The sequence below is a fragment of the Notamacropus eugenii genome, chromosome X (genome assembly GCF_028372415.1).
Source record: "Notamacropus eugenii isolate mMacEug1 chromosome X, mMacEug1.pri_v2, whole genome shotgun sequence".
Lineage (NCBI taxonomy): Eukaryota > Metazoa > Chordata > Mammalia > Diprotodontia > Macropodidae > Notamacropus > Notamacropus eugenii.
The window spans coordinates 92,838,741-92,860,012 of record NC_092879.1 but is presented as its reverse complement, the minus strand read 5'-3'; the positions used below and the strand labels follow the sequence as shown (position 1 = coordinate 92,860,012).

At 45.8% G+C, this 21,272-nt stretch overlaps 3 protein-coding genes across 3 annotated transcripts in view; 2 read left to right on the top strand and 1 right to left on the bottom strand.

Moving 5' to 3' along the window:
* The first annotated feature begins 3,748 nt into the window (after positions 1-3,748).
* On the top strand, positions 3,749-11,176 carry GLA (galactosidase alpha). Its single transcript, XM_072626733.1, has 7 exons — positions 3,749-4,200; positions 6,038-6,212; positions 7,186-7,363; positions 8,637-8,728; positions 9,494-9,655; positions 10,062-10,259; positions 10,658-11,176. Exons 1-7 carry the CDS (start codon positions 3,968-3,970, stop codon positions 10,940-10,942), a joined length of 1,323 nt encoding a protein of 440 aa, XP_072482834.1. The 5' UTR covers positions 3,749-3,967; the 3' UTR covers positions 10,943-11,176.
* A 372-nt stretch (positions 11,177-11,548) lies between these two features.
* Positions 11,549-14,458, bottom strand: RPL36A (ribosomal protein L36a). The gene is made up of 5 exons (XM_072626734.1): positions 14,228-14,458; positions 13,458-13,563; positions 13,225-13,292; positions 12,843-12,965; positions 11,549-12,414 (listed from the first exon to the last, which is right to left on the bottom strand). Exons 1-5 carry the CDS (start codon positions 14,405-14,407, stop codon positions 12,394-12,396), a joined length of 498 nt encoding a protein of 165 aa, XP_072482835.1. The 5' UTR covers positions 14,408-14,458; the 3' UTR covers positions 11,549-12,393.
* Positions 14,459-17,798: 3,340 nt separating this feature from the next.
* The window catches only part of BTK (Bruton tyrosine kinase), a 36,167-nt gene continuing 32,693 nt past the window's right edge, over positions 17,799-21,272 (top strand). Inside the window, exons 1-2 of the mRNA XM_072626730.1 lie at positions 17,799-17,949; positions 18,147-18,257. The gene's annotated coding sequence lies outside the window, so the exon portion shown is untranslated. The remainder of the gene's footprint in view (positions 17,950-18,146; positions 18,258-21,272) is intronic.

Below are 21,272 nucleotides of genomic sequence, written 5' to 3'. Positions count from 1 at the left end.
TCTGGGGGGAGGGGATATGAGTGGGGAGGAGAGCAGTCCATGAAAAGATGAAGAATTCCTGCTCTAAACTGTCCATCTGTTAAGTGGTTAAGAATTTGAGGGAGAAAATTAAATTCCAGTCTGTCAGAAAAGGTAGGATCAATAACTGTACCTTGGGGAGAACTCAGTTTCTTTGGAACAGTAGAGAAAGAAAGAAGAGAAAGGAAATGGAGAATCAAGAGAAGAAAGGATGAAAGGACTGAAACAGTCTTTGTTGAACAATCTCAAGGGAACCTTGGGCCCACCCTTGTCTGTTTCCACACCCAGGATTTGGTGACATCTAGTGGGTAGATGGGAGACTGCACAGAGGCTTTCTTGGGAAATGAAAAGAGGAAAGAAGATTCCTGAATACACAAAGAAAGCGTATGCAAGATGCAATAATTTGAGGGACATTCATTCTGGATAAGGATTTTTGTAAATGTTGAGCAAAGCAAGCTCATGTTTTCTCCCACCTTTCTAAGATTTCTCACAGAAGCAAGCAGAAGAGGAATGTCTCAATACAGCTAAAATCATGTTGAGGAAAATCCTTGCTATCAATAGTTTTAAATCACATTCCAGCTCTCAATAAGGACAATTACCAATTAATAGAATTAAAGAGGGAGAATATTAATTGACCTTACTGCCTGCCTTTTCTTTGCCCCAAATCCTAAAAACCAGCAGATTTTTATCAGGCTTTAGGGCTGTGAGTCCATCTCAGCAAGGGTCCAAGGAATGTAATAGGGTCTATAATGTGCTAGAAGAGCCATGGCTGAATCAGACCTGATCTGAAAAAACCCTGGGAGAAAAGGAGCGATTCTGGGGCCCTGGTAGGGGAGTCTAGCTCTGGAGTGATTTTTAAGGCTGATATCATAAGCAAATTAGAAGAGCATGAAAGAAATTACTTGGCACATCTATGGATAAGAGAAGAGTTCATGACCAAAGAAGGGGCAGAGAGAATCACAGAAGGTAAAATGGATAATTTTGATTACATAAAATTAAAAAGGTTTTATAAAAACAAATCAATGCAGCTAAAATTAGAAGAAAAGCAGGAAACTGAGGGTGAAATCTTTTTGCAAGTTTTCTTTGATAGAAGTCCCCTTTCTAAAATACATTTGAAACTGAGTCAAATTTAAAATAATCAGCACCATTATGAATACTCTTCTGAGGAAGAAATCAAAGCTATCAATAGTCATATGAAAAAAAGCTCAAAGTCACTGGTAATTAGAGAACTGAAAATCAAACAACTCTGAGGTATCACCTCAGAACCATAAGATTGGTCAAATAACCAAGGGAGATGGGGGAAGAAAAATTACAAATGCTGGAGATGATGTGGGAAAGTAGGTACGCTAATGCACTGTTTGTGGAGCTGTGAGCTGGAGCAATGATTTCAGAAAGCAATTTCAAATTATGCAGCAAAAGTATTAAAAGTATTAAAAAAATATGCATACCCTTAGATTCAGCAACACTGCTACTTAGGTCTATACTTGAGAGATCAAAAAAATAGGGAAAGAACCCACATGTACAAAAATATTTACAGCTACTCTTTTTGTGGTGGCAAAGAATTGGAAATGGAGGGGATGCCCATCATTTGGGGGGAAAGCTAAATAAGTTATGGTACATGAATGAGGTAGAAAACTATTGTGCTACAAGGAATGATGGAGGTAGTTTTAGAAAAACTTGGGAAAAATTATAGGAACTGATACAAAGAGAAGTGAGCAGAAACAGAACACTTTGCATAGTAAAAGCAATATTGTAAGGATAATCAATTTTGAAAGACTTATCAACTCTAATCAACACAATGAGCAAATGTAATTCTAAAAGACTCTCACTAAACAAGCTATCTACCTCCAGATTGAGAGCTGATAAACTCAGAACACAGATTGAAGCATATTTTCTTCTTTTTCTTGCTTAAAAAAAAATTTGGAACATGGCTAATGCAGAAATTTGTTTTGTATGACTATACTATTTTTAGTGTTTTGTTTTTCTGTCTTCTTAATAGGCAGGGGAGAGGAAAGGGGAACGTAGGAATCTGGAACTGAAAAAAATACAAATAATGACCCCTATGCCTACTGTTAAGATCAAATGTGGGGCAAAGGCTGGATTGTTCTGTGGGCCTTTGAAGAAATCAGTCACTGTCCTAAAAACTACTGTAGTCCTTCTTCTTATAACATATCACTGCTCTACCTTTGTTCATTTATCAGTTCATTTTTTACATATGGGGCTGGCAGAAGAATAGTAACAGCATTATTAGCTACCTGACCATCACTGTACTAGGTGTTGAGGATATAAAAAGTCAGTTTTTCAGCCACTAAAGAATTTACACTCTGGCTGAGAAAACACAATTGCCACACAAGAAATAATTAAGTAACAATTAATAGCTAAGACTACAACACCTGAGAGAAGGAGGGGAGTTCCATGTGGGCTAGAATAGCCAGGGAAGGCTCCCTGGAGAAGTGAAACTTGAGTGGGCCTTTATAGATTGGATAGCATTTAAACAGATGGTGAGGAAGCAGAAAGGCATTTCAACTTGTTTAGGGGTTGTTTTTGGCAGGGAGGGGGAGAGAAAAAGCATGATTACAAAAAATAAAAAAGCATGATGATAAAAAGGCACAAAGATAGGATTAAGTTTTGCTTGGGAGAGTTAAAAGGAGGTGAAAAAGAAGTCTAATTGAATCAGAGATATACACCTGTGAAGTAAACAAATATTTGCAGTGCCTTGCCCTCAGCAGATTGTTAAATGATTGTAGAATGAATGAAAAGTAAAGCAACAGCTACCTGAAAAGCCCTCTGGACCCTAAGATAGATCAGATCTAGGTCATGCGGTAGATGGAGCTCTGGGCCTGGAGTCAGGAAGACTCCTTTCTAAGTTCAAATCTGATCTGACAGTAACTAGCTGTGTGACCCTGGGCAAGTCACTTAACCCTGTCTGCCTCAGTTTTCTCATCTGTACCATGACTAGAAAAGAAAAATACAATGCATCCCAGTATTTTTGCCAAGAAAACCCCAAACGGTGCCTCCACTGAAGATGACTGATCTAACGAATCCATTAGTTGAGAAGTAGAGGACAGAAGTGTAGAAGACAGAGGGCGGGCCTTGGAATCAAGAATAATAATAATATAGTACTTGTGGTTTGCAGCATTATCCCAATATTAAATGTTTTCTCCACAGGTTTGGGGTTTGTCCTGCTGCCCCCAGAGAAGGTCCTAAGAAGAGAAGACCGGAGCCAAAGAGGGGTTGGGGGTGAGGGGAAGTCGCTGAGAGATGGAAAAAAAGCGTCCAAAGGTTAAAAGAACACTCCGCGGAACGCCGAAGTGCTGAGGTAAGCGCAATCTCGCTTCCGAACGCACAAATACAGGTATTTAAAAGGCAAACCACCAGCGCGGGGGCCGGCCATGGGACCGCTCCTGGCTAAAGGACAAATGGGTTTCCGTGACCTGGTGTGATGAACGTGCTTTCCGGCCCTCCCAAAGGCAAATAAAACGAAAAATGAAAATGAAAAAAGGAACGAGAGAAGAAAAACAGCCGCCGGAAGGGGAGCCTGAGGCCCACGGCAGCAAGGCACCCGGGTTCGAGCCTCGCCACTCCAGCGCGAGGCGCCCTACCCCTCCCCACTTCCCCCGCTCCCGTCAACCCCCTCGGCTCCCCTCGGCCGCGGGCGGGCCGCTAAAAGATCGCGATAAAATCTCGATACGGGCCCCGCACCTGCTTCCCGTCACGTGAACCCTGCGTCATGTGAGCACCCTCCCTCGGCCACATGACCGGCCCTGGCCCGGGGTTTGCCTGGGAATGCTTCCCCAGAGCCTCCCGCCCACCACGCCAGGAACAGCCGCTGATAGGAGGAGGCCCGCCGTGCCCCAAGCACTGATTGGTCCTTTGCTCCATTTAACTCTGCTGAGCCGGGAGCATCGGACCGCGGAGTTTGAGTTGTGGTTTCGGGGTCCAGACGATAATGGGCGGATCTAGGGCGAAGCGGCTCGGGCAGGAGGGCACCCGGGCGTTTGCCTTCTCGGGCCGGAGCCTGAGCTCGGCCCTGGCCCTGGCCCTGGTCCCGGCTCTGGTGGGCGTGCCCAGGGTCACTGCCCTGGACAACGGGCTGGCCCTGACCCCGACCATGGGCTGGCTGCACTGGGAGCGCTTCACCTGTAACGTGGACTGCATCGAGGACCCGGAGAACTGCATCAGGTAGTGGACGGAGCCGGCCCCGGAGGTCCAGCCAGGGTCCATCCAGCCCTGACGTTGGAGGGGTGGCAGGGGGCATCCGGGCCAGTGTAGCACACGAGGACGCTGAGGTTCCCAGAGGGATCACGCTTCCACAGCTTGGAGGGGTCTCAGAGGGCTTTGGGGCTATGGAAAAGGGAACCTCCAAGTGTAGCTTCCTCTTCTAAGATCTTAACATGCCCCCCTCCCCCTCCATGCTCCGAAACAAAACAAACATCTTTTCCTTCCCATCTTCCCTTTTCCTTTGCAGGGTACCATCACCGCTTCGGTGCCCCAGACTCGTGTGGAGGTGGCCTCTTCTCTTTCTCTCACCCCTTCCACCCCACCCATCACATCCTGTCATTTACCTCTAAATCACTTCTAACATTCAACCCCTTCCCTCCTGTCTCACATCCTTGATCGAGATTCAGACGTTTGTCACCTCTTACCTGCATGGTAGCAGTGATCCCTTTGCCTGGGGTTTCTCCGCATTCCAATCCAGTCTCCACATAGCTGCCGGAATGATTTTCCCATCACTTTCCTGCTAAGACAGTCCAAAATAAAATCAAAACTCCTCTGCTTGATGTTTCACTCTTCCCAGTCTGACTCCAGGCTCATTGCATAGTACTCTCCAGTCAAACTGGCCCACATAATGCCCTCCCCCTCCCTCCTCACCTCTATGCCTCACACAATCCCCAACTTCCTTCAAAGCTAAAACTCACATGATTCCCTCTTCCAGAAATTAGGTTGCAGATATTCCAAACTTAATTATCTGTGTACAGCGGGAGACTGTATGTTCCATGGAAGGAATCATGGATATGGAGTCAGGACCTCAGTTCAAACCCCAGCTGTGCCTCTGACTACCAGCATGACCTTGGACAAATCACCTAACCTTTGTAGGCCTCAGTTTCTTCATCTGTAAAATGAGGAATTTGGGCTCCAGAGTCCCTTCCAGCTCCAAATCAATGATCCAAGGGTCCCATGTTGCTTCCCTCCAGTAACATGTTAGCTGCTTTTGAGGCTAGGTGCTGGTTCCTTTTTCTCTTTATAGAGCTCAGCACAGTGTAGGTGTTTAACAAATGAATGAGGTCATTCAACCAACTGACTTCAGAGGTCCCATCCAGCTCAAGCATCCTATAATCTAGTCCAACCCTCATTTTAGAGACGAACAACTTGAGGGCCAGGGAGGGTACGTGACTTACCCAACAGTTACCCAACTCATAAGGGGCAGTGCCACAGATTGAGAAACACCCTGGCCTAATAAATAACAGGTGGAACCTGGGTTCAAATTCCACTTTTGACACTAGCTGAGTTACCATAGATAAGTCATTTCAATTTTCTCTGCCTCAGTTTCTACATCTGTAAAATGGAGATAATTTTACCTCTGTTCTCTACTCACAGGGTTGTTAGAGGTAAATGAGATGATGTATATAAAATGTTTTTCCAAGCCTTAACGAGCAGTGTAAATTGTGGGGCCATTCGTACAACAAACAGATCAGTATGTCTTGTGCTCACTAAAGAAGTCAGATCCCATCTCTGGGAAAACAAAACTATCCTAGGGCATCTTTTACAAGCAGTTTACAGATCATCGTAAATAAATAATTCCGGAAGTCTCTTTATGGCACATAGCAGCCATAACTGCCCCCAGGTTCTCATCCTTCTGGCAGATGAATTTGTGCTGACTGTCCTTAATGTGCACATTCAGTTTCTTGTTTGGTGCTGCTCTTCCTTTTATCGGGGGTGGAAGGAGGTCCTGATACCTCTGTGAAGGCATTCATGATGACCATTGACTGTCATGGTAACTCCAGTTTCTCTCCCTCAGTGAACAGCTCTTCATGCAGATGGCTGACCTCATGGTATCAGAAGGCTGGAAGGATGTGGGCTATGAGTATGTCTGCATCGATGACTGTTGGTTGGCCTCCAAACGAGACGAGAATGGTAGGCTCAAGGCAGACCCCGAGCGCTTCCCCAGTGGAATCCGTCACCTCGCAAACTATGTAAGTTCATTGCTAAGCCTGCTTCCCATTCAGGGAGATGGCATTTTCTTGGTTAAAAAAAAGAAAAGCATGTTGCAAAGTAACTCTTGTGACACTGTGAAATACCCAGAAAACACAGATGCTGCCGTCATCCGGTCGTAGACAAGAGTGCATTCCATGGGAGAGAGCCATTCTATAGTAGTTCCTTCTGTCTAAAGTTGGAAAAGCTAGCTTTTGCCAGAAGCATTGTATTTGCCAAAAGGAAAAGGACCTTGGTCCTTGGCATTTATATGTATTTCCTTATTAGTGTTTCGTACTTCTTAGAGATATACTCTGTATATAGAATGTTAGAAAGAAATTCATCTCTAGGACATTTTTCTCCTATCTCAGTATAGCTGTGATGACTTGGAACCCCATAAGGCAAAGATATACTGGCTACTTTCTTTTTCTGCTGTTAAATCTAGTTCTGAGCTAAATAGCTTTGGTTTCAACTGGGTGAAATTGTTGTGGGACAAAAGCCACAATTCAGTTAAGGCACATTAGATCTGTGGTGTTAATTTCATATAGAAACAGGGGCTGCTAAGCAGTACCCAAGTATCCTTAGATGATCTCATATTGACTTAAAAAACTTCAATGTAACATTATCTGTGTTTTATTGTACTTTTATTTATTTTGTTAAATATTTTCCTATTACATTTTAATCTACTTCAGCCATACTCAGGAATGTTGTGGGCCACACCTTTGCCTTAAAGGAATAGACCTAGAGGAAGGGGAAAGGGTAGAAGAGGCCACTGAGAGATTCTATCTGTTCCCACCTAAGGCACAAGGCTCTTGGGTTTAAGTCCTTCCCTTCATTGTTTTCTGTGGGGGGGTGTGTGTGTGTGTGTGTGTGTGTGTGTGTGTGTGTGTGTGTGTGTGTGTGTGTGCATGTGCATGTGTGCATGCATGCATCTGTGTCCATGTCCGTCCCTCTGTCTTTCTGTGTCTCTTCCAGGTACATTCTAAGGGACTGAAGCTAGGGATTTATCAAGATGTGGGAACTCTCACCTGTGCTGGGTACCCAGGCAGCTATGGCTACTACGATATCGATGCCAAAACCTTTGCTGACTGGGGAGTGGACCTGCTGAAATTTGACGGCTGCAACTCTAAAGACCTGAACAGTTTGGTGGAAGGTACGCTCTGACTCCAAAAGCCCACTGAAGTTGGGTATCTTGTAACCAAGAGAGCTCAGGCATATTCAGAGCCTCAAGTATTTCCCCCACCCCCACCTCAGCTTTCATTTTTATTCTTCATATCTCATTGTCCCTTTCATTCAACAAATCCCCATTGGGCACCTACTCACCTTCAGGCACGTTGGACCAAACTTTGATATGCTCAGGCAGACAAAAGTGTTGTTTTGTGAAATATTAACAAACTGGAAATAGTTTGATGACTCACCAGTTTCCATTCTCGCTGGAAAAAAGTCCTGAAACAGTAGGGAGGAGGACAGACTAGTATTCAGTCATTTTCATTTGAGGTGGGTTTGGGGGTGGGAGTTGTTTTTTTGGTTTTGTTTGGGGGCTTTTTGGGGGGCAGGAATAGTTCTGCATGTGTTTAGAATAGTTTGGAGGAAGTTTCTTCCCTGAAGCAGAGCTAGAAATCTGTCTTGGAGAATTACTTTAAGTGCAGGAGTTAACCAACATGGTTGGCCCCCTATCACACAGTGATTGTCAGAAGCAGTATTTAAATCCTGGTCTTAACTCCCAAGTCCAGCACTGTCTACTACCCCAATAGTGTCAAACTCAGATAGAAACCCTAAACCATACATAGTAACTTAAAAAACCATATATGAATATTATCTCTGTTGTATTATATTTTTATTTATTTGGTTAACCATTGCTCATATTTTAATCAGAACGTCGTAGGCCATATACGTGCTTGGCACCTCTGTACCATATCACCCTGCCTCTTCTTCATTTTCCTCCTCACTGCTATATCACGCATTTTTGAGTCCCTGTCCCTTCCCAGAAGAAGAGGACACGAAATGACCACAGGAGTAAAAAAAAAAATTTGAGGTACTGTGCTTGAATGACAAGAAGACTGGATTTGGAGCCAGGTGACCTGGTTCAAATCCCAGCTCTGCTTCCTACGACCTGGGTGACCCTAGGGCAAGTCACTTCACATCTGTGGGCCTTACTTGTCTCCAAAATAAAATGAATGGACCTTTCCAACTCTTAGTCCTGTAGCATCCTCTGAATTTTCTGGTGGCACAGTAGGTAGAATGCTGGGCCTGAAGTTAGGACACTTCCTAGCTTGGTAACCCTGGGCAAATCACTTCACCTCTGTCTGCCCCAGTTGAGCTAATAATAGCACCTACCCCTTTTGTCTGAGAATTCTCATTTAATGGGATCCATCCAAGTTGAAAAGTGGCCTTTTCTGCCTTTTTCCCATTCTTTTCTTTTACAGGCTATAAGTACATGTCCTTTGCCCTCAACAGAACTGGCCGGAGCATTCTGTATTCCTGTGAGTGGCCTCTGTATATAAGGCACTTTCAGAAGGTAAGCCAGCTACCCAGAGCCTTGTCACAGAGTTCAGTCTCTCACCCAACTTGACCTATAGTATCTCCACTTTTTCCAGACACCTCCCTGGTATATCATCCCCTGACTGCTTGTTTCTGCCTAGATGCTCTTAGGCCACATCCTGGCAGAAAGCTTGACTCTTCTGACGGGCCTGCTGCTAGACCTCACTTTACTCCCCCCCTTACATATTTAGGCTGGGTGGGTGCTGCTCACAGCACAAACAGAAACTACCCAGCTCTCGATTGTAAGTTCCTAGGTACTCATCTGCATCTTATTTAAAGTGTATTAGAATGAAGTAGGACCCCTGACTCCCCTGAGAAGGGAGGGCCTATGTCTAGTCACAGTATTAATTTCACCCTGACCCAGCTTGTTTAAGCAAGTGGTAGTTGTCAATAAGGCCAAAAGCATGAGGCAGCTAGAAGTAATGAACTGGGACTCTTTGGCCATCAATGAGCAGTCTTGTCCAGAATTGAGTGGAATCCTAGTCTAGACCTGGTATCCCAACTTGGCCATTATGATGGTAGGAGTTATTGAAAGCAAAAAGCTGAATTCTCCTGGTACACAGTAGTCACATGATACCTCTATTATCACTCTGTTACTCTAGAATGGAGAGGACTCAAATCACTTTACTACTGTAAGGACTGAGATTACTGTCTTCTTTTCCCTCTCCTGCATATTCCCCCACCACCACCACTAATCATACTTTGTTCAACAATCATTAATTAAATTGTATTGGCCTCCTAGCCCAATTACACAGAAATTCGACAGTACTGTAACCTCTGGAGGAACTCTGGTGATATCTTGGATTCCTGGAGTAGCGTGAAGAGTATTCTGGCCTGGACGGTGTCTGAGCAGGAGACCCTTGTTCCTGTTGCTGGACCAGGGGGATGGAATGATCCTGACATGGTAAGCACATGAGACCATTGGGAGAAGCTGGCCAGACAGCCAATATTGGTTGACTTCCTTTGGCAGGGCCTTCTTATGACCCAAGAAGCAGAAGTCACTACGTGGAGTACTTTGAGCATAGTTGAGTCATGTGACATCCCAGGGTTGAAAAAGTGCTTTCATCACAAGTACTACGGGATGTGGGTGGCATATGGCTTCACGTGGTGCTGGAGTTATAAAATCTCAGAGCTGGAAGGATCTATAGGCGATCCATCTAGGCTAACCCCTACCGAAAACAGTCACACCAAGTGAATGTTTTAAGTGATTCTAGTCTGTGCCATGCCTCAGCCAAACACTGCTCTTCCATCCCGTTAATCTCACCAAGAATCAGACATGGTTTTCACTTCTTTATAAATGTTTGTCTCAGTTAGTGATCGGCAACTTTGGACTCAGCTGGGAGCAACAAGTCACTCAGATGGCGCTCTGGGCTGTCATGGCAGCCCCACTCTTCATGTCTAATGACCTCCGACACATCAGTCCCCAATCCAAGTCCCTGCTGCAGAATAAAGATGTCATTGCCATCAACCAGGATCCTTTGGGCAAGCAGGGCTACAGACTCAGGAAGGTACCTAGCAGAGGGTGATTCATGGGAGAAAATGGGACCCGAGGAACTTCAGAAAAGGCACTTCCACTGACACCCTTCAGCAAGGCTGTCACTAAATGAGAAATTCATTCATTTTACAGATATTAGAGGTATGCATTTTACAGAAGCAATGGCATTATGCTTATGCCCTGCCCTAGACGATGACGTTTCTCTTTGAACCTTATCTGCACATATTTAATGGCAGTGGCTGACCTTAAGAATCCCAGTTAATGACCTGTCAAACTTTTGACAGCTTCACAGCTAGATGTGTTGGCTGTGGATCTGGCTTAATTTTGAGGCTACTGCTTCTATTCCTAACACTCGAGGGCTACATTTATGGCCATGAGCCTACTAATGCTGAAATTGTCTTGGTTTCCTAGGTGGAGGACTTTGAAGTGTGGGAACGTCCCCTGTCAAATTTAGCCTGGGCCGTGGCTGTGCTAAACCAGAAAGAGATCGGGGGACCTCAGAATTATGCCTTTTCCATTGCTGACTTGGGTGGGGGACTGGGGTGTACTCCAGCCTGCTTTATTACACAAATCCTTCCTGTGAAGCAAGAACTGGGACTTTACGAATGGACATCTCAATTGAAGGTTCGAGTAAACCCCACAGGTACTGTCCTATTGAAGCTGCAGACTTTCCAGCAACACCAAAGTTCCCAGTAACACCACCCTGGATGACTTGTTTCTAGCTACAGCCCTGCCAATGACTTGGATGATTCTGTTTCCAATCATGTCACTTCTGAATTCACTTCCATTATCGTCTTGGATAACTTAACATTTTAAAATGATGTTATTTCTGAATTCTCATCTTTTATGGATTTCTTCCCTTTTGGTACAAATATTAAGTATGGGCCTCTTTCATTTGCTGCTGGGCTTAATTAAACCATTTCTTTAATATTCCCTTGTCTACTCCTTAAAAAGTTCCCTCTAGGCCACTTACAACCCTTTTAACGATTTGTAACTAACTTACTCCCCTCCCCATCTACAAATCCTAGAGCAGTAGCCCAGTTCTAAGGTCTAAATGTGTGATTTGAAGTCCAGCTACCCCCAGGGCAGGTATGGGGAGTTGTTAAAGTGCCATAAATGCTCTTTTTCCAAGGATGACTCAGCCATTAAATCACCTTAATGGCTACGACAAATATCTAGGGAGGGAAAGCCTAACAAATTTAGGCAATAAAATGTAGACTGGAGGTGAATTGGCAATTCCCTTCTCTCCTCCCCACCCCACCCCCATATTTCCCCATCAACAAAAAAGTCTGGGAAACACCATTAGGAAGACTCAACATTTATTAAGCACCTTTAGTGTGAAAGGCATGGTGCTGGCACCGTGCCAAGATACAAAGATAGACACAGACAAACATTCTGCCCTTAGAGGGCTTAAAGCCTAATATGGGTTTATGTGATACAAAAAAACGATGTAAAATAAAGGAACAATGACCACCATTCTTTACTGTTCCAACTCTTGACCAGCTGTCATTCCCTACCCACCCCTAAACATAATTAATATATCAATTTTCAATTAACAGGCAATCTCTTTAGATCTGGGAAGTCACTTGATTAATACTCTGAAAACAAGGTACAAATGAGTTTACAATTAATAGGCTATCCCTTTATGGACTAGGCAATTCAATCATTAATTAGTTCTCCACAAAGAAAGCAACCCAAACAGATGTGGGGAACCACCTGATTAATATTTTGAAAACGGGAATCCCTGAAGGTGATGAATTAATTACTTTTGATCTGCTGGAAACCTATGAAACGGGCTAGCTATCCCTAGCTTTATTACTTTGTATCCCTAACTTCTCCACTCCCAATTTGCCTGGGAATCCAGGCTGTCAGTGATTATTTTAGCCATAGTACTAATAACCAAGGCCCCCCGGGGGCTCCCAGAAATGTCCAGCTGGGCTTTCTCTCCATGACATACAAATCTCATTAAGTAGATGATTAAAGTTACAACACTCAGTCACATCCGCAAGACCTTTTCCTACATGGGAAAAGCTTCACATAGTGTGAGACTTGGTTTAACTCAAATCTCTTCCTTTCCAAGACAGAAAACACAAAACCAATGAATGGAATGGAATGGTTTTCTCCTATTAAGACGAAAACAATGAAACTCAGAACTGGATCACTTGGCCCTGTAACAGAATAGAAAAAAATAGATCAGTATATAATTTAAGAATACTGCTTATGCCCAAACTAAGCATGGGCTCCTGAAACTCCTTTGTTTTGGAATGGCTGAGAAAAGCTTTTTATAGGAATAGGCCACCCAACTAAGTCCCAGGGAGTTTACTTGAGGTAAATGGATTAAGTTCCTGTACCCAGGGCACTGTTCCTAAATGTTGCTCAGCATTTGAACTCAGGTCTTTGGGATACCACGCCCAGCACTTACTCCCCATGGATAGGCATTAGATTTAAAAATCTCCATTTGTCTGTAAACCAACAAGAACAAACCATTCCCCAATGGCTACCTTTTGCAGGTTAACACATAGTTTCTCTTCCCAAATAAGGCAGCAGGTTAGAGAAAAATATACACAAGAGCCTCAATTCCCTGTCACATACACACCTTTCTCTTCTTATCTCCTCCCAGTTCAAAATGCTTACGCCTCTTAATGGCAAGCATCCTCTTAGACCTGCAGTTGGGTTCCACACGTTCAAGCCTCAGTACAATCTTTTTTGTGGTCTTTGCCTGGAACAAAGATTGAATTAAGTTAAACCTTTTTTAAACCGTGGAACAGGAATTAGTTGTCTTTAAAAGCTACCACAATGTCAGGAGTACTACTACTAGAAGCAGAGGCTTTGCCACAAATGGTGGGCTGCCCCCAAGATTAAAACCAAAGCCACTATGAGGATGTCTATAACAGTTAGGTTGCTGAGACATGTGAGGAAGAGATTCCCTTTTTCCTTAGCAGGGGAGCCCAGCTGGTTCTGCCCTATGTTATACTCACCTTTTTCTGGAAAATTGGTTTTGTTTGACCACCATAGTCACTCTGCTTCAGATCGTATCGCCTTTTCCCTAGGAAAAGTAAAGAAAACTTACTAACCGAGTGAGTCCATACTGCTAGTCACAGGAGGTCTTTTTTTCTTTACTAGTATCTAAAGCATAGATTCTTCTATTAGCATTTCCGCCTGTCAGGACAGAGGGTCACCCATCCTCCCCAGCAGCAACCACTGATCTTACCCTGTGCGTACAGGGAATCCTTGCCTTTCTTGTACTGCGTCACTTGGTGAGGCTGGTGCTTGCCGCACTTTTTGCAGAAAGTTCTGCAGGTTTTAGGGACGTTCACCTGGGAAAAAAATATTAAATGAGTAAGCGGCATCCAAGACTTCAAGGCCTTCCAAGGAGGGCGCCCCCTAGCGGCCAGAGCTTGGGAGGCAGCGCCAACCTTCGATTCCCACCCTCCTCCTCCTCCGGTCTCCACCCCCCCACGCCCCCACCAAGGCCCAGGTGCTGGGGTCCGGCTGCCGGGCGCGTTAGACCGGGCACGGCCACACCCCACCGCACCCCCGCCGACCGCCATGTTTCCTTTGTTCTCGCCCACCCGCCTCCAGCTGAAGCCCTGCGAGCCCAAGTTCGAGCGCCTCCCGGAAGAGCGGGCTCGTCAGGGGGGGCCAAGCTCTGCAGGGCCCTCCAAGCCGACCCGCACGAGCTATGACCATGCCCGATTCTCGCGCCTCCCCGGACGCCCACGATGGCCGCCGCAGCGTCGTCATCCGAAAAGAAAGCGACGTGGCCGGAAATGGGGGTAGAAAGAGGCTGCGGGCCGCATGGCTTCATGGGAAACGCCCTCCGAGTCCAAGAGGGGGAAATGCGCCGTGCGCCCTCTGGCGGCCGAGTTCTAAATTGCGGTTCTGCATTGCGCAGAACGCCATGACAGGCGGGGAGACAAAGGCTGAGAGGAGACAAAAGGGCAACGGAAACGTGCAGGGCAGAGGGCGCTAAGGACTCACCGAAGGGCAGTGATGCGCTTCCAACTGGGCTTCTCGGATGTCCAGGCCGCTGGGATCCCTCGGCCGAGCGCTCATAGGCGAGCGCTCGGCCGAGGATGACGACGAGCTGAAGAAAACGACTGACTTCCAAGGATGACTGCGAAAGACTGCGGCTTTCCTGAAAAGGTGGCACACGCGCATGCCTTGACGTCAGGGGGAGGGGCTGCACGGAGGCCCGCCTCTGATGCACACTGCCTGGTGGGCGTGGCCTCGTCATTTCTTTTCCCCGCCACGCCCCTCGTCCTCGCCCCGCCCCCTCTTCCTCGCCCCGCCCCTTCTCCCACCTCCCCCACTCGCTGGGCTGATGCTTTTACAACGTTTAGATCAGACAAGATCCTTAGGAAATGATGTGTTTGCATGACTTCTCTAAGCTCCTTTGCAGCTCTAAACCATGATCAATCCCCTCCTATGACAAGTGAGTAAACTAAGGCCCCCAGAAAGAAAAGCTCCTGTCCAAAGTCACAGGGCTAGTAAAAACCAGGCCCTCTGATGTCAAGTCCACTTGAAAGGATTCTAGAAACTCCTGGTTTTACAGTGGAAGAAACTACTGGCTCAGAACTCTTCTCCAAAGAAAACTGTGTCCTTACCACAGCTTAAGGGTCTTTCTGCCCCTTCCTGCAAATTGTTGTTGCTGTTCACCTGTTTTCAGTCATGTCCAACCCTTCCTGACCCCATGTGGGCTTTTCTTGGCAAAGATCCTGGAGTGGTTTGCCATTTCCTTCTCCAGCTCATTTAACAGGTGAGGAAACTGAGGCAGACAGGGTGAAATGACTCACCCAGGGTCACACAGGTAGGAAGTATCTGAGGCCAGACTTGAGCTCAGGTCTTCCTGATTCCAGACCCACCTAGCTGCCCTTCCTGCAAATTATCATCACTATTATAATATACACAGTACATCATCTGTCCCATCCTCAAAGCCTTTCCAACTTGGTAGGGCTTGTCAGAGCTTGGTGTCATTTGTAGATGCTGTGTTGACAAAGCCTGAGTCTCCTCCATAACATGTTGAGGCACCAAAATACATAGGGTCCTAGGGACTAGATGCAGAGTTGGAGGGGGGTCTTAGAGGTCATCTAGTCAAAACTCATTTTACAGAAAAGGAATCTGAGACCCAGGGAGATCAAACAAACTTGTTCCAGGATATAGGCAGTAGCAGAGCTGAGATTTGAAAGTAGGCTCTATGACACCAATTCTAGTTTTCTTTCCACTAGGGTGGGGGATAATGACTATTAAAAGATATTATTTATTTATTAATTATTCTTAAGTGCAAAATGCCATGTTGAGCCAACCAAATGAGAGCTGAGGCCTTTGGGTAATAAATATACGGAGTCAGAGACACTGGGATCAAATCTTGACTTGACCCCTTACTACTTCCATGACCTTGGACAAATCACCTTCACCAGGCCTCCATTTCTCTATCTATAAAATGAAGAGGTTGGACTATATGATTAGCAAGGGCCCTCCCAGCCCTAATATCTGTATTCTCTGAGACTGCAGACTATGGGGCTCAAGGGAAGTAGCCCTCCACTCCTCCTCCTTGGTCTAGTACAGAAGGATCTGAAGACCACAAGACCTTTTTCACTTAATAGCACTGCCAAAATACCTGGTGGATAGGATTAGCCAGGATGGTGGTCACTTCCATTTTATTCCTCAAACTTTTAGCTAGCTACCAAAATTTATGGAATTGGTTTTATAAGAGTAAATAAATTTGATTCTTCCAGTTCAAAGTCATCCTGAAATTGTGGAGCATCTGTAAGCTGCAAATCATCCCCATCCAAGAGAAAGTCCCCATTACCTTTTTCCCCTGTCTCCCCATAAAGCTGAAGGCTAGCACCCACTAATCCAATGGAATATCCCAGGAACCAGACATCCCCTTTGGCTTGCTTTCATGTTGTGGCCACTGCAAGTTAAATGTGTTCTGAGAAATCCAACAACACAATAGATAATGCCGTCTCTGACCCCATGTCCAGAAAACACAGACCATGGAAGGTAGCCAATCCACTACTTTAGGACTTGGAAGGAAACAAAAGTGAAACTTCCCAAACCTTTATCTAATCAGATGCATTGTTAGTGCGATAAGTGTTCTTACTCCTTTTAACATCATGGGTTTTGGGGGACACAAGTGTGGAGCAGATGTCTAAAGCTCTGAGATAAAATACAACCTTTGGTGCTTATTGGCTCCATGGCCAGTTTCTTCAACTGTAAAATGAATATAATAACAGCCCTTGTAACTACACTGACTCTTTACAAACTTTAAAGCACCATATAAAGGTCAGTTATTTTTACTTATTTGTCTGCTTTGAGTAAATGTGAGAACTAACCAGGCCAATACTTGGCCAATAAAAAGGTTTTGAAAAAATACATACCCATTTAAGACAACTTTGTTGCTTTGAGAATCTTGACAGGCATGTGAAGGTTTCATAGAAGCTTGGGAAGACTTGTATGAACTGAGGCAGAACCAAGTCAGTCACTCAGTCAATAGATGTTAGAACTCAGATCATTTCAATGACCAATCTTGACTCCCAAGGCCTAATGTTGGCAAAACACTTAATGTATCCTACCTCCTTTGATCCTCACAACAGTCCTGAAAGGTAGGTGCTATTATTATCCCCATGGCAGAGCTAAGGAAACCAAAGTGACTTGCTAAGGGTCACCTGACTGATAAGTGTCTAAGGCAGATTTGGAACCCAGTGTAACAGACTTCTGTCCTCTTTGCAGAGAAGGGGTGGTTATGGATGCAGAACAAGACATATGTTGTCAGATATGGCTGACTTCTGTTTAGAGCTGTTTCGAGATTTGGAGCAACGTTGGAGTTTGGGGGAGGGCTGTAGGTGACCGCAATGTAAATAAAGGCATCGATGAAACTTTTAAACATTTTAAATAATCTTAATAACTTGATAACTTGCAGTGGAGCCTAGGAAGGGCTTCTGCATGAGGCACCCAAGACAGGCAACTAAGGGTATGCTAGTGGGGGGAGGATGGATGGCAACATTGCAGTGGGATGCCTTCACCATCTGGTGCCCAATGCTCTAATTCCTAAGATAGCACGTGCCAACACTTATTTCCTGGGAGAATTGTGGGAGAAATGTGCCTCCTGGACTGACCAAAGGAAGACACTCCTTTTCACACTGAGTAGGAGAAGGGTGGGCTAGAGGCAGCAGTGGGGCTCAGCCCCAGAGCCAGCTGGGAACAATATGCCAGTTTTCTTCTGAGTGGCCCAAAGAGGCATGCTTTCCAGGATTACAGAGTCCTAAATAATTAAAGGCATAGTCTCCTAATAAGGGTCTTAAATGGAAAAAAAAATCAACATTCCTGGAAAATAGAGAAGGTACAAGTTTGCTTCTTGGCCCATGTTCTGACATCTTTATCTGCAGAAGAAAAAAAATCTTTCTTAGAAAATGACTCAACAGAGGAAGTCTTCCTATCTCTAGCTCTGCCGTTTTCTGGAGAAACTATCCCCTTTAAGTGCAGTTGTCTCAGCTCCAAGCCCCTCTGCCGTGGGTGGCCTTCCTCACAGGCTGCTTGCCCTGTCTGTCTACCTCTCCCTGCCTTGCCCCCCATTTCTACACTCCTCTTTCCTCTCTAGTTTTGCTCCCTGTGTTCTGCCTGTTCCTGTAGCCCTGAAGTCAAGGTTGTTTTCCACCTTTGTGGCCTGGCTCTACGGCCTGAGCCTCAGTGACACCAAAGTAGGTGGAGGCTTTTTTCTGAGCCCAACTCATGGTGGCAGTATTGGGGGTTCCAGGCTGATGGAAGGGGAAATAAGATACCATGCCTCTGAGAAGGGAGAAGAAAAAAAAGACATTGGTTTAAGTCAGGAAACAAAAAAAGGGGAACTGAGTGTCTGTGAAAGGGTGGGGTTTGCTCACACTGTCCTTCCTCTCAGGACTGTAAGAATATGTCTCCAGAGCCAGTCTCTGTGCTGATCGAATCCCACCTTCCACATCTGGGCAGCTTAATGCATCTGGGAAACCGCCAGCATTGAGTCAGGACTCAGGTAGGTGGTCAGTGTATGGTGGTGGTCAACAATGACTGAGTATCGACAGTGAGTACCTTCCCCCCTCAGGGCCATATGGGAGGGCTGGGAGAAAACATGGCTGGTGTCGGAGGTGGCCACAGGAGGTGGATGATGGGGGGTGGGGGGGGACTCAAAGCACCAAGTTCTGACAGCGCTAGATAACCAAGAGAGGCCAATGTTGTGGCCTAAGGGACTAAGGAAAGTGGAAGGAAGGAGTAGAGTGGAGCCCCAGAATCAGTCACAGGTAACGGAGAAGCACAAGCACTGTCACAAAACAAAGCTTCCCCTCTTCATAGCCTTTGCAAGTCTGGAGAGTGCACTACAGAGGCCCTTCTGGCCTGGGGAGACCTCTTTGCAAATGTTCAGCTGGGCCTTAGAAGGCAGCAGCATGGTGGGGTGATTTGGAGGCAAAAAGTGGAGGCCTGAATCATAGCTGTATGACCACAGAGGTAGGGAATATCAGAATTCCCCACACACACACACATTTCCTAGAATTGGCTAATGTGATCAGGACCTTTGTTTGATGGCCTCCAGAAAGGGAGAGCCCGCCACTTCCCAAGGCAGCTGCCTTAACTTCCAGCTCTAAGTGTACCATCATGGAATCCCAGATTTCAAGCTGAAAGGTTCCAGGGAAGTTATCTGGTCCAGATATTTGGACAAGTTAGTTCATCCCTCTGTATCTCACTTTCCCTCTGTGTAAAATGAGAGGATTCCATTAGGGGACCTTGATGTTCTTTCTAGCATTCTAGGTCTTGAATTCCTCTGTGCATGAGCTGAAAGGTCCACCCTAGGATGATCAGGAGAGCACAAGATGCTGAGTAAAGGCACTTGGAAGATGTGGGATGCCTACTGAGGGTCTCATGAAGCCAAACATTAGGTTCCATTTCAGTCTCAAATAAGGAATAAGTATACAGAGTCAGAACCAACCTAATGTTCATGTTTGATTTTTTAAAAAATCTAATTCTTTAGGTCAGGGACAGGCAGCCTGTGTCACTGGCATAGTCGTTACTTAGTCCCATTTCTCATCTCTCCTCTCCTCATGCTCTCCTTTTCTTTCTTCCTCTTTTTCTTGCTCTCTCTCTTTCTCCTGTTCCCTCTTCCTTCTCTCCTCCCCTGGGCTCTGATGGGCATTGCTGAGCTAGCACTGCTCATCACTGTTACTGACCCTAATCAGGGCCTTAGTCTAGCAGGGGACAGGGAATTTGAAGTTTGAGGCCTGGGATCAAATGTCGGCTCTGCCCCTCACTACCTGGCTCACTTTGGCCTCACCTGTGAGGGTCTCAAGAAGCACTTGACCTACCTATGTAGGCATCTGTCTCTTTGGTCCATGACCTGTATTTCCTTCACCCACCGCTGCCTGCCATCTTCCTAGCCTGGTGCTGTATATTTGAGAGAGCTGGACTTGATGACTGCCAAGATCCCTTCCCTCTCTAAACCCAGGTGGGGGGGTGGGAGTGGGGGTTGTATTTTTACATACATGTACATGTGTGTGTGGTTGTATGTGTTCTTATGTGTGCATGTATGTGCATATGGCTATGTGTGTATTTCTGTGTGCATGTACATGCATTGTGTGGCTGCATATATACATGCATTGTGTGGCTGTGTATGTACATTCATGCATTGTGACTGTATTTCAGTGTGTACATGCATGCACATGTGGCTATGTGTATATTTCTGTGTGTATGTACATGCATTGTGTGTGGCTTGTGTATTTCAGTGTGTTATGTACATGTATGCACATGTGTCTCTGTGTATTTCTATGTGTGCATACATACATTGTGTGACTGTCTGCATTTTGGTATGTATGTACATGGGTACACATGTGACCTTAAGTTGGGGTGGTGTCTGTCAGTAAGAGAGGAGCCAGCCCCCTCCAGTGTGGCATCGCCTGTTCTTAGGGCCACCAGAAGGTCTCTGGTCAGTTCTAGCCCTCCTCCTGGCAGGGCTGCAGCTGATTGTGGGCCCTGCGGGGCAGAGAAGGTTGTTCCAGACTCCTTATTCTTGTCTCCCAGGCCACTGGGGCAAGAACAAGTGGTTACTCTCTGAATTGCCTTTGGAACTCATAGGGGAGGGGGAGAGGGGCTGGCCCTGTGATTTCATTGGTACAGGGAACTTCCAGTGCAGAAACTCCCTCCATCAATCACGTCAGCACCTTCTCTACCACTCAGGCTAAGAGACTGAGTGTCTTGGTCACTAAGAGGGAAAGTGATTTGAGCAGGGTCACACAGGTAGGATGCAGGTATTCCTGGCGTGAAGGTGATCCACTCTACCACACTCCCTGTCTTCAGGACTTACAGGGGTGGGAAAAGGAGTGTGTGACCATGGAAGAGGAGGAATGGAAAACTAATGTTCCTCCCTAGGGGTAGGACTGGAAAAGAAGTAAGAGAAATGCTAGGCTCAGGCCACATGGTGCCAGGGGCTTTGTGTCCCTACTATGTTCCTTCACTCTTCTGGCCTCCCACTTTCCTTTGACCAAAAGGAAGCTGGAAACAAGGGGTGGTGGGGGTGTCGGGGAAGAAGAAGTGACCATACACACCAGGCTCCCTAGGACTCTCCTGCCTCCTGGACCTTGCTTTAGCTTTGTCACTGTGCTTGTAGGTATGGTGAGGATCCCACTGCTGCCACCCATGAGCTATGTAGCCCTGACCAAATCCCTGTGTCACTCTGACCCTCACTTTCCTAGTCTGTAAAATAAGATTGATCTCGCCTATGGTACCTCATTCACTGGGTTGTCAGGAAGATCCAAGGAAAACAATGTATACAAGATAGCTTAAAGTCAGGCCAAAGAAGCTTAAGGAGTCTTGTGGGGGGTCAGGGGAGGCAGGAAATGGCTTCCTGCACTGGCTTAGCATCAGGACTGAGGAGCATTAGAATGTTTAAACAGAAACTTGGAAAATGGCTTAATTATTCCCATTCCCTGTGCTGTAGATATGAAGGGAGGAAAGAACTGGGAAGAGGAGAAGTGGTCGGAGGCTAGGGTACCAGTTAGAAGGT

What these genes read in the sequence shown, in the direction of transcription:
- RPL36A (XM_072626734.1), bottom strand. Translation starts at nt 14,407, where the DNA reads ATGCGCGTGTGCCACCTTTTCAGGAAAGCCGCAGTCTTTCGCAGTCAT. An exon ending in AAGCGCATCACTGCCCTTCG is followed by an intron (nt 13,564 to 14,227) that starts GTGAGTCCTTAG and finishes TTTTTTTCCCAG; the next exon opens with GTGAACGTCCCTAAAACCTG. An exon ending in GGATTCCCTGTACGCACAGG is followed by an intron (nt 13,293 to 13,457) that starts GTAAGATCAGTG and finishes TACTTTTCCTAG; the next exon opens with GGAAAAGGCGATACGATCTG.
- GLA (XM_072626733.1), top strand. Translation starts at nt 3,968, where the DNA reads ATGGGCGGATCTAGGGCGAAGCGGCTCGGGCAGGAGGGCACCCGGGCG. An exon ending in TCCGTCACCTCGCAAACTAT is followed by an intron (nt 6,213 to 7,185) that starts GTAAGTTCATTG and finishes TGTCTCTTCCAG; the next exon opens with GTACATTCTAAGGGACTGAA. An exon ending in AGGGCTACAGACTCAGGAAG is followed by an intron (nt 10,260 to 10,657) that starts GTACCTAGCAGA and finishes TTGGTTTCCTAG; the next exon opens with GTGGAGGACTTTGAAGTGTG.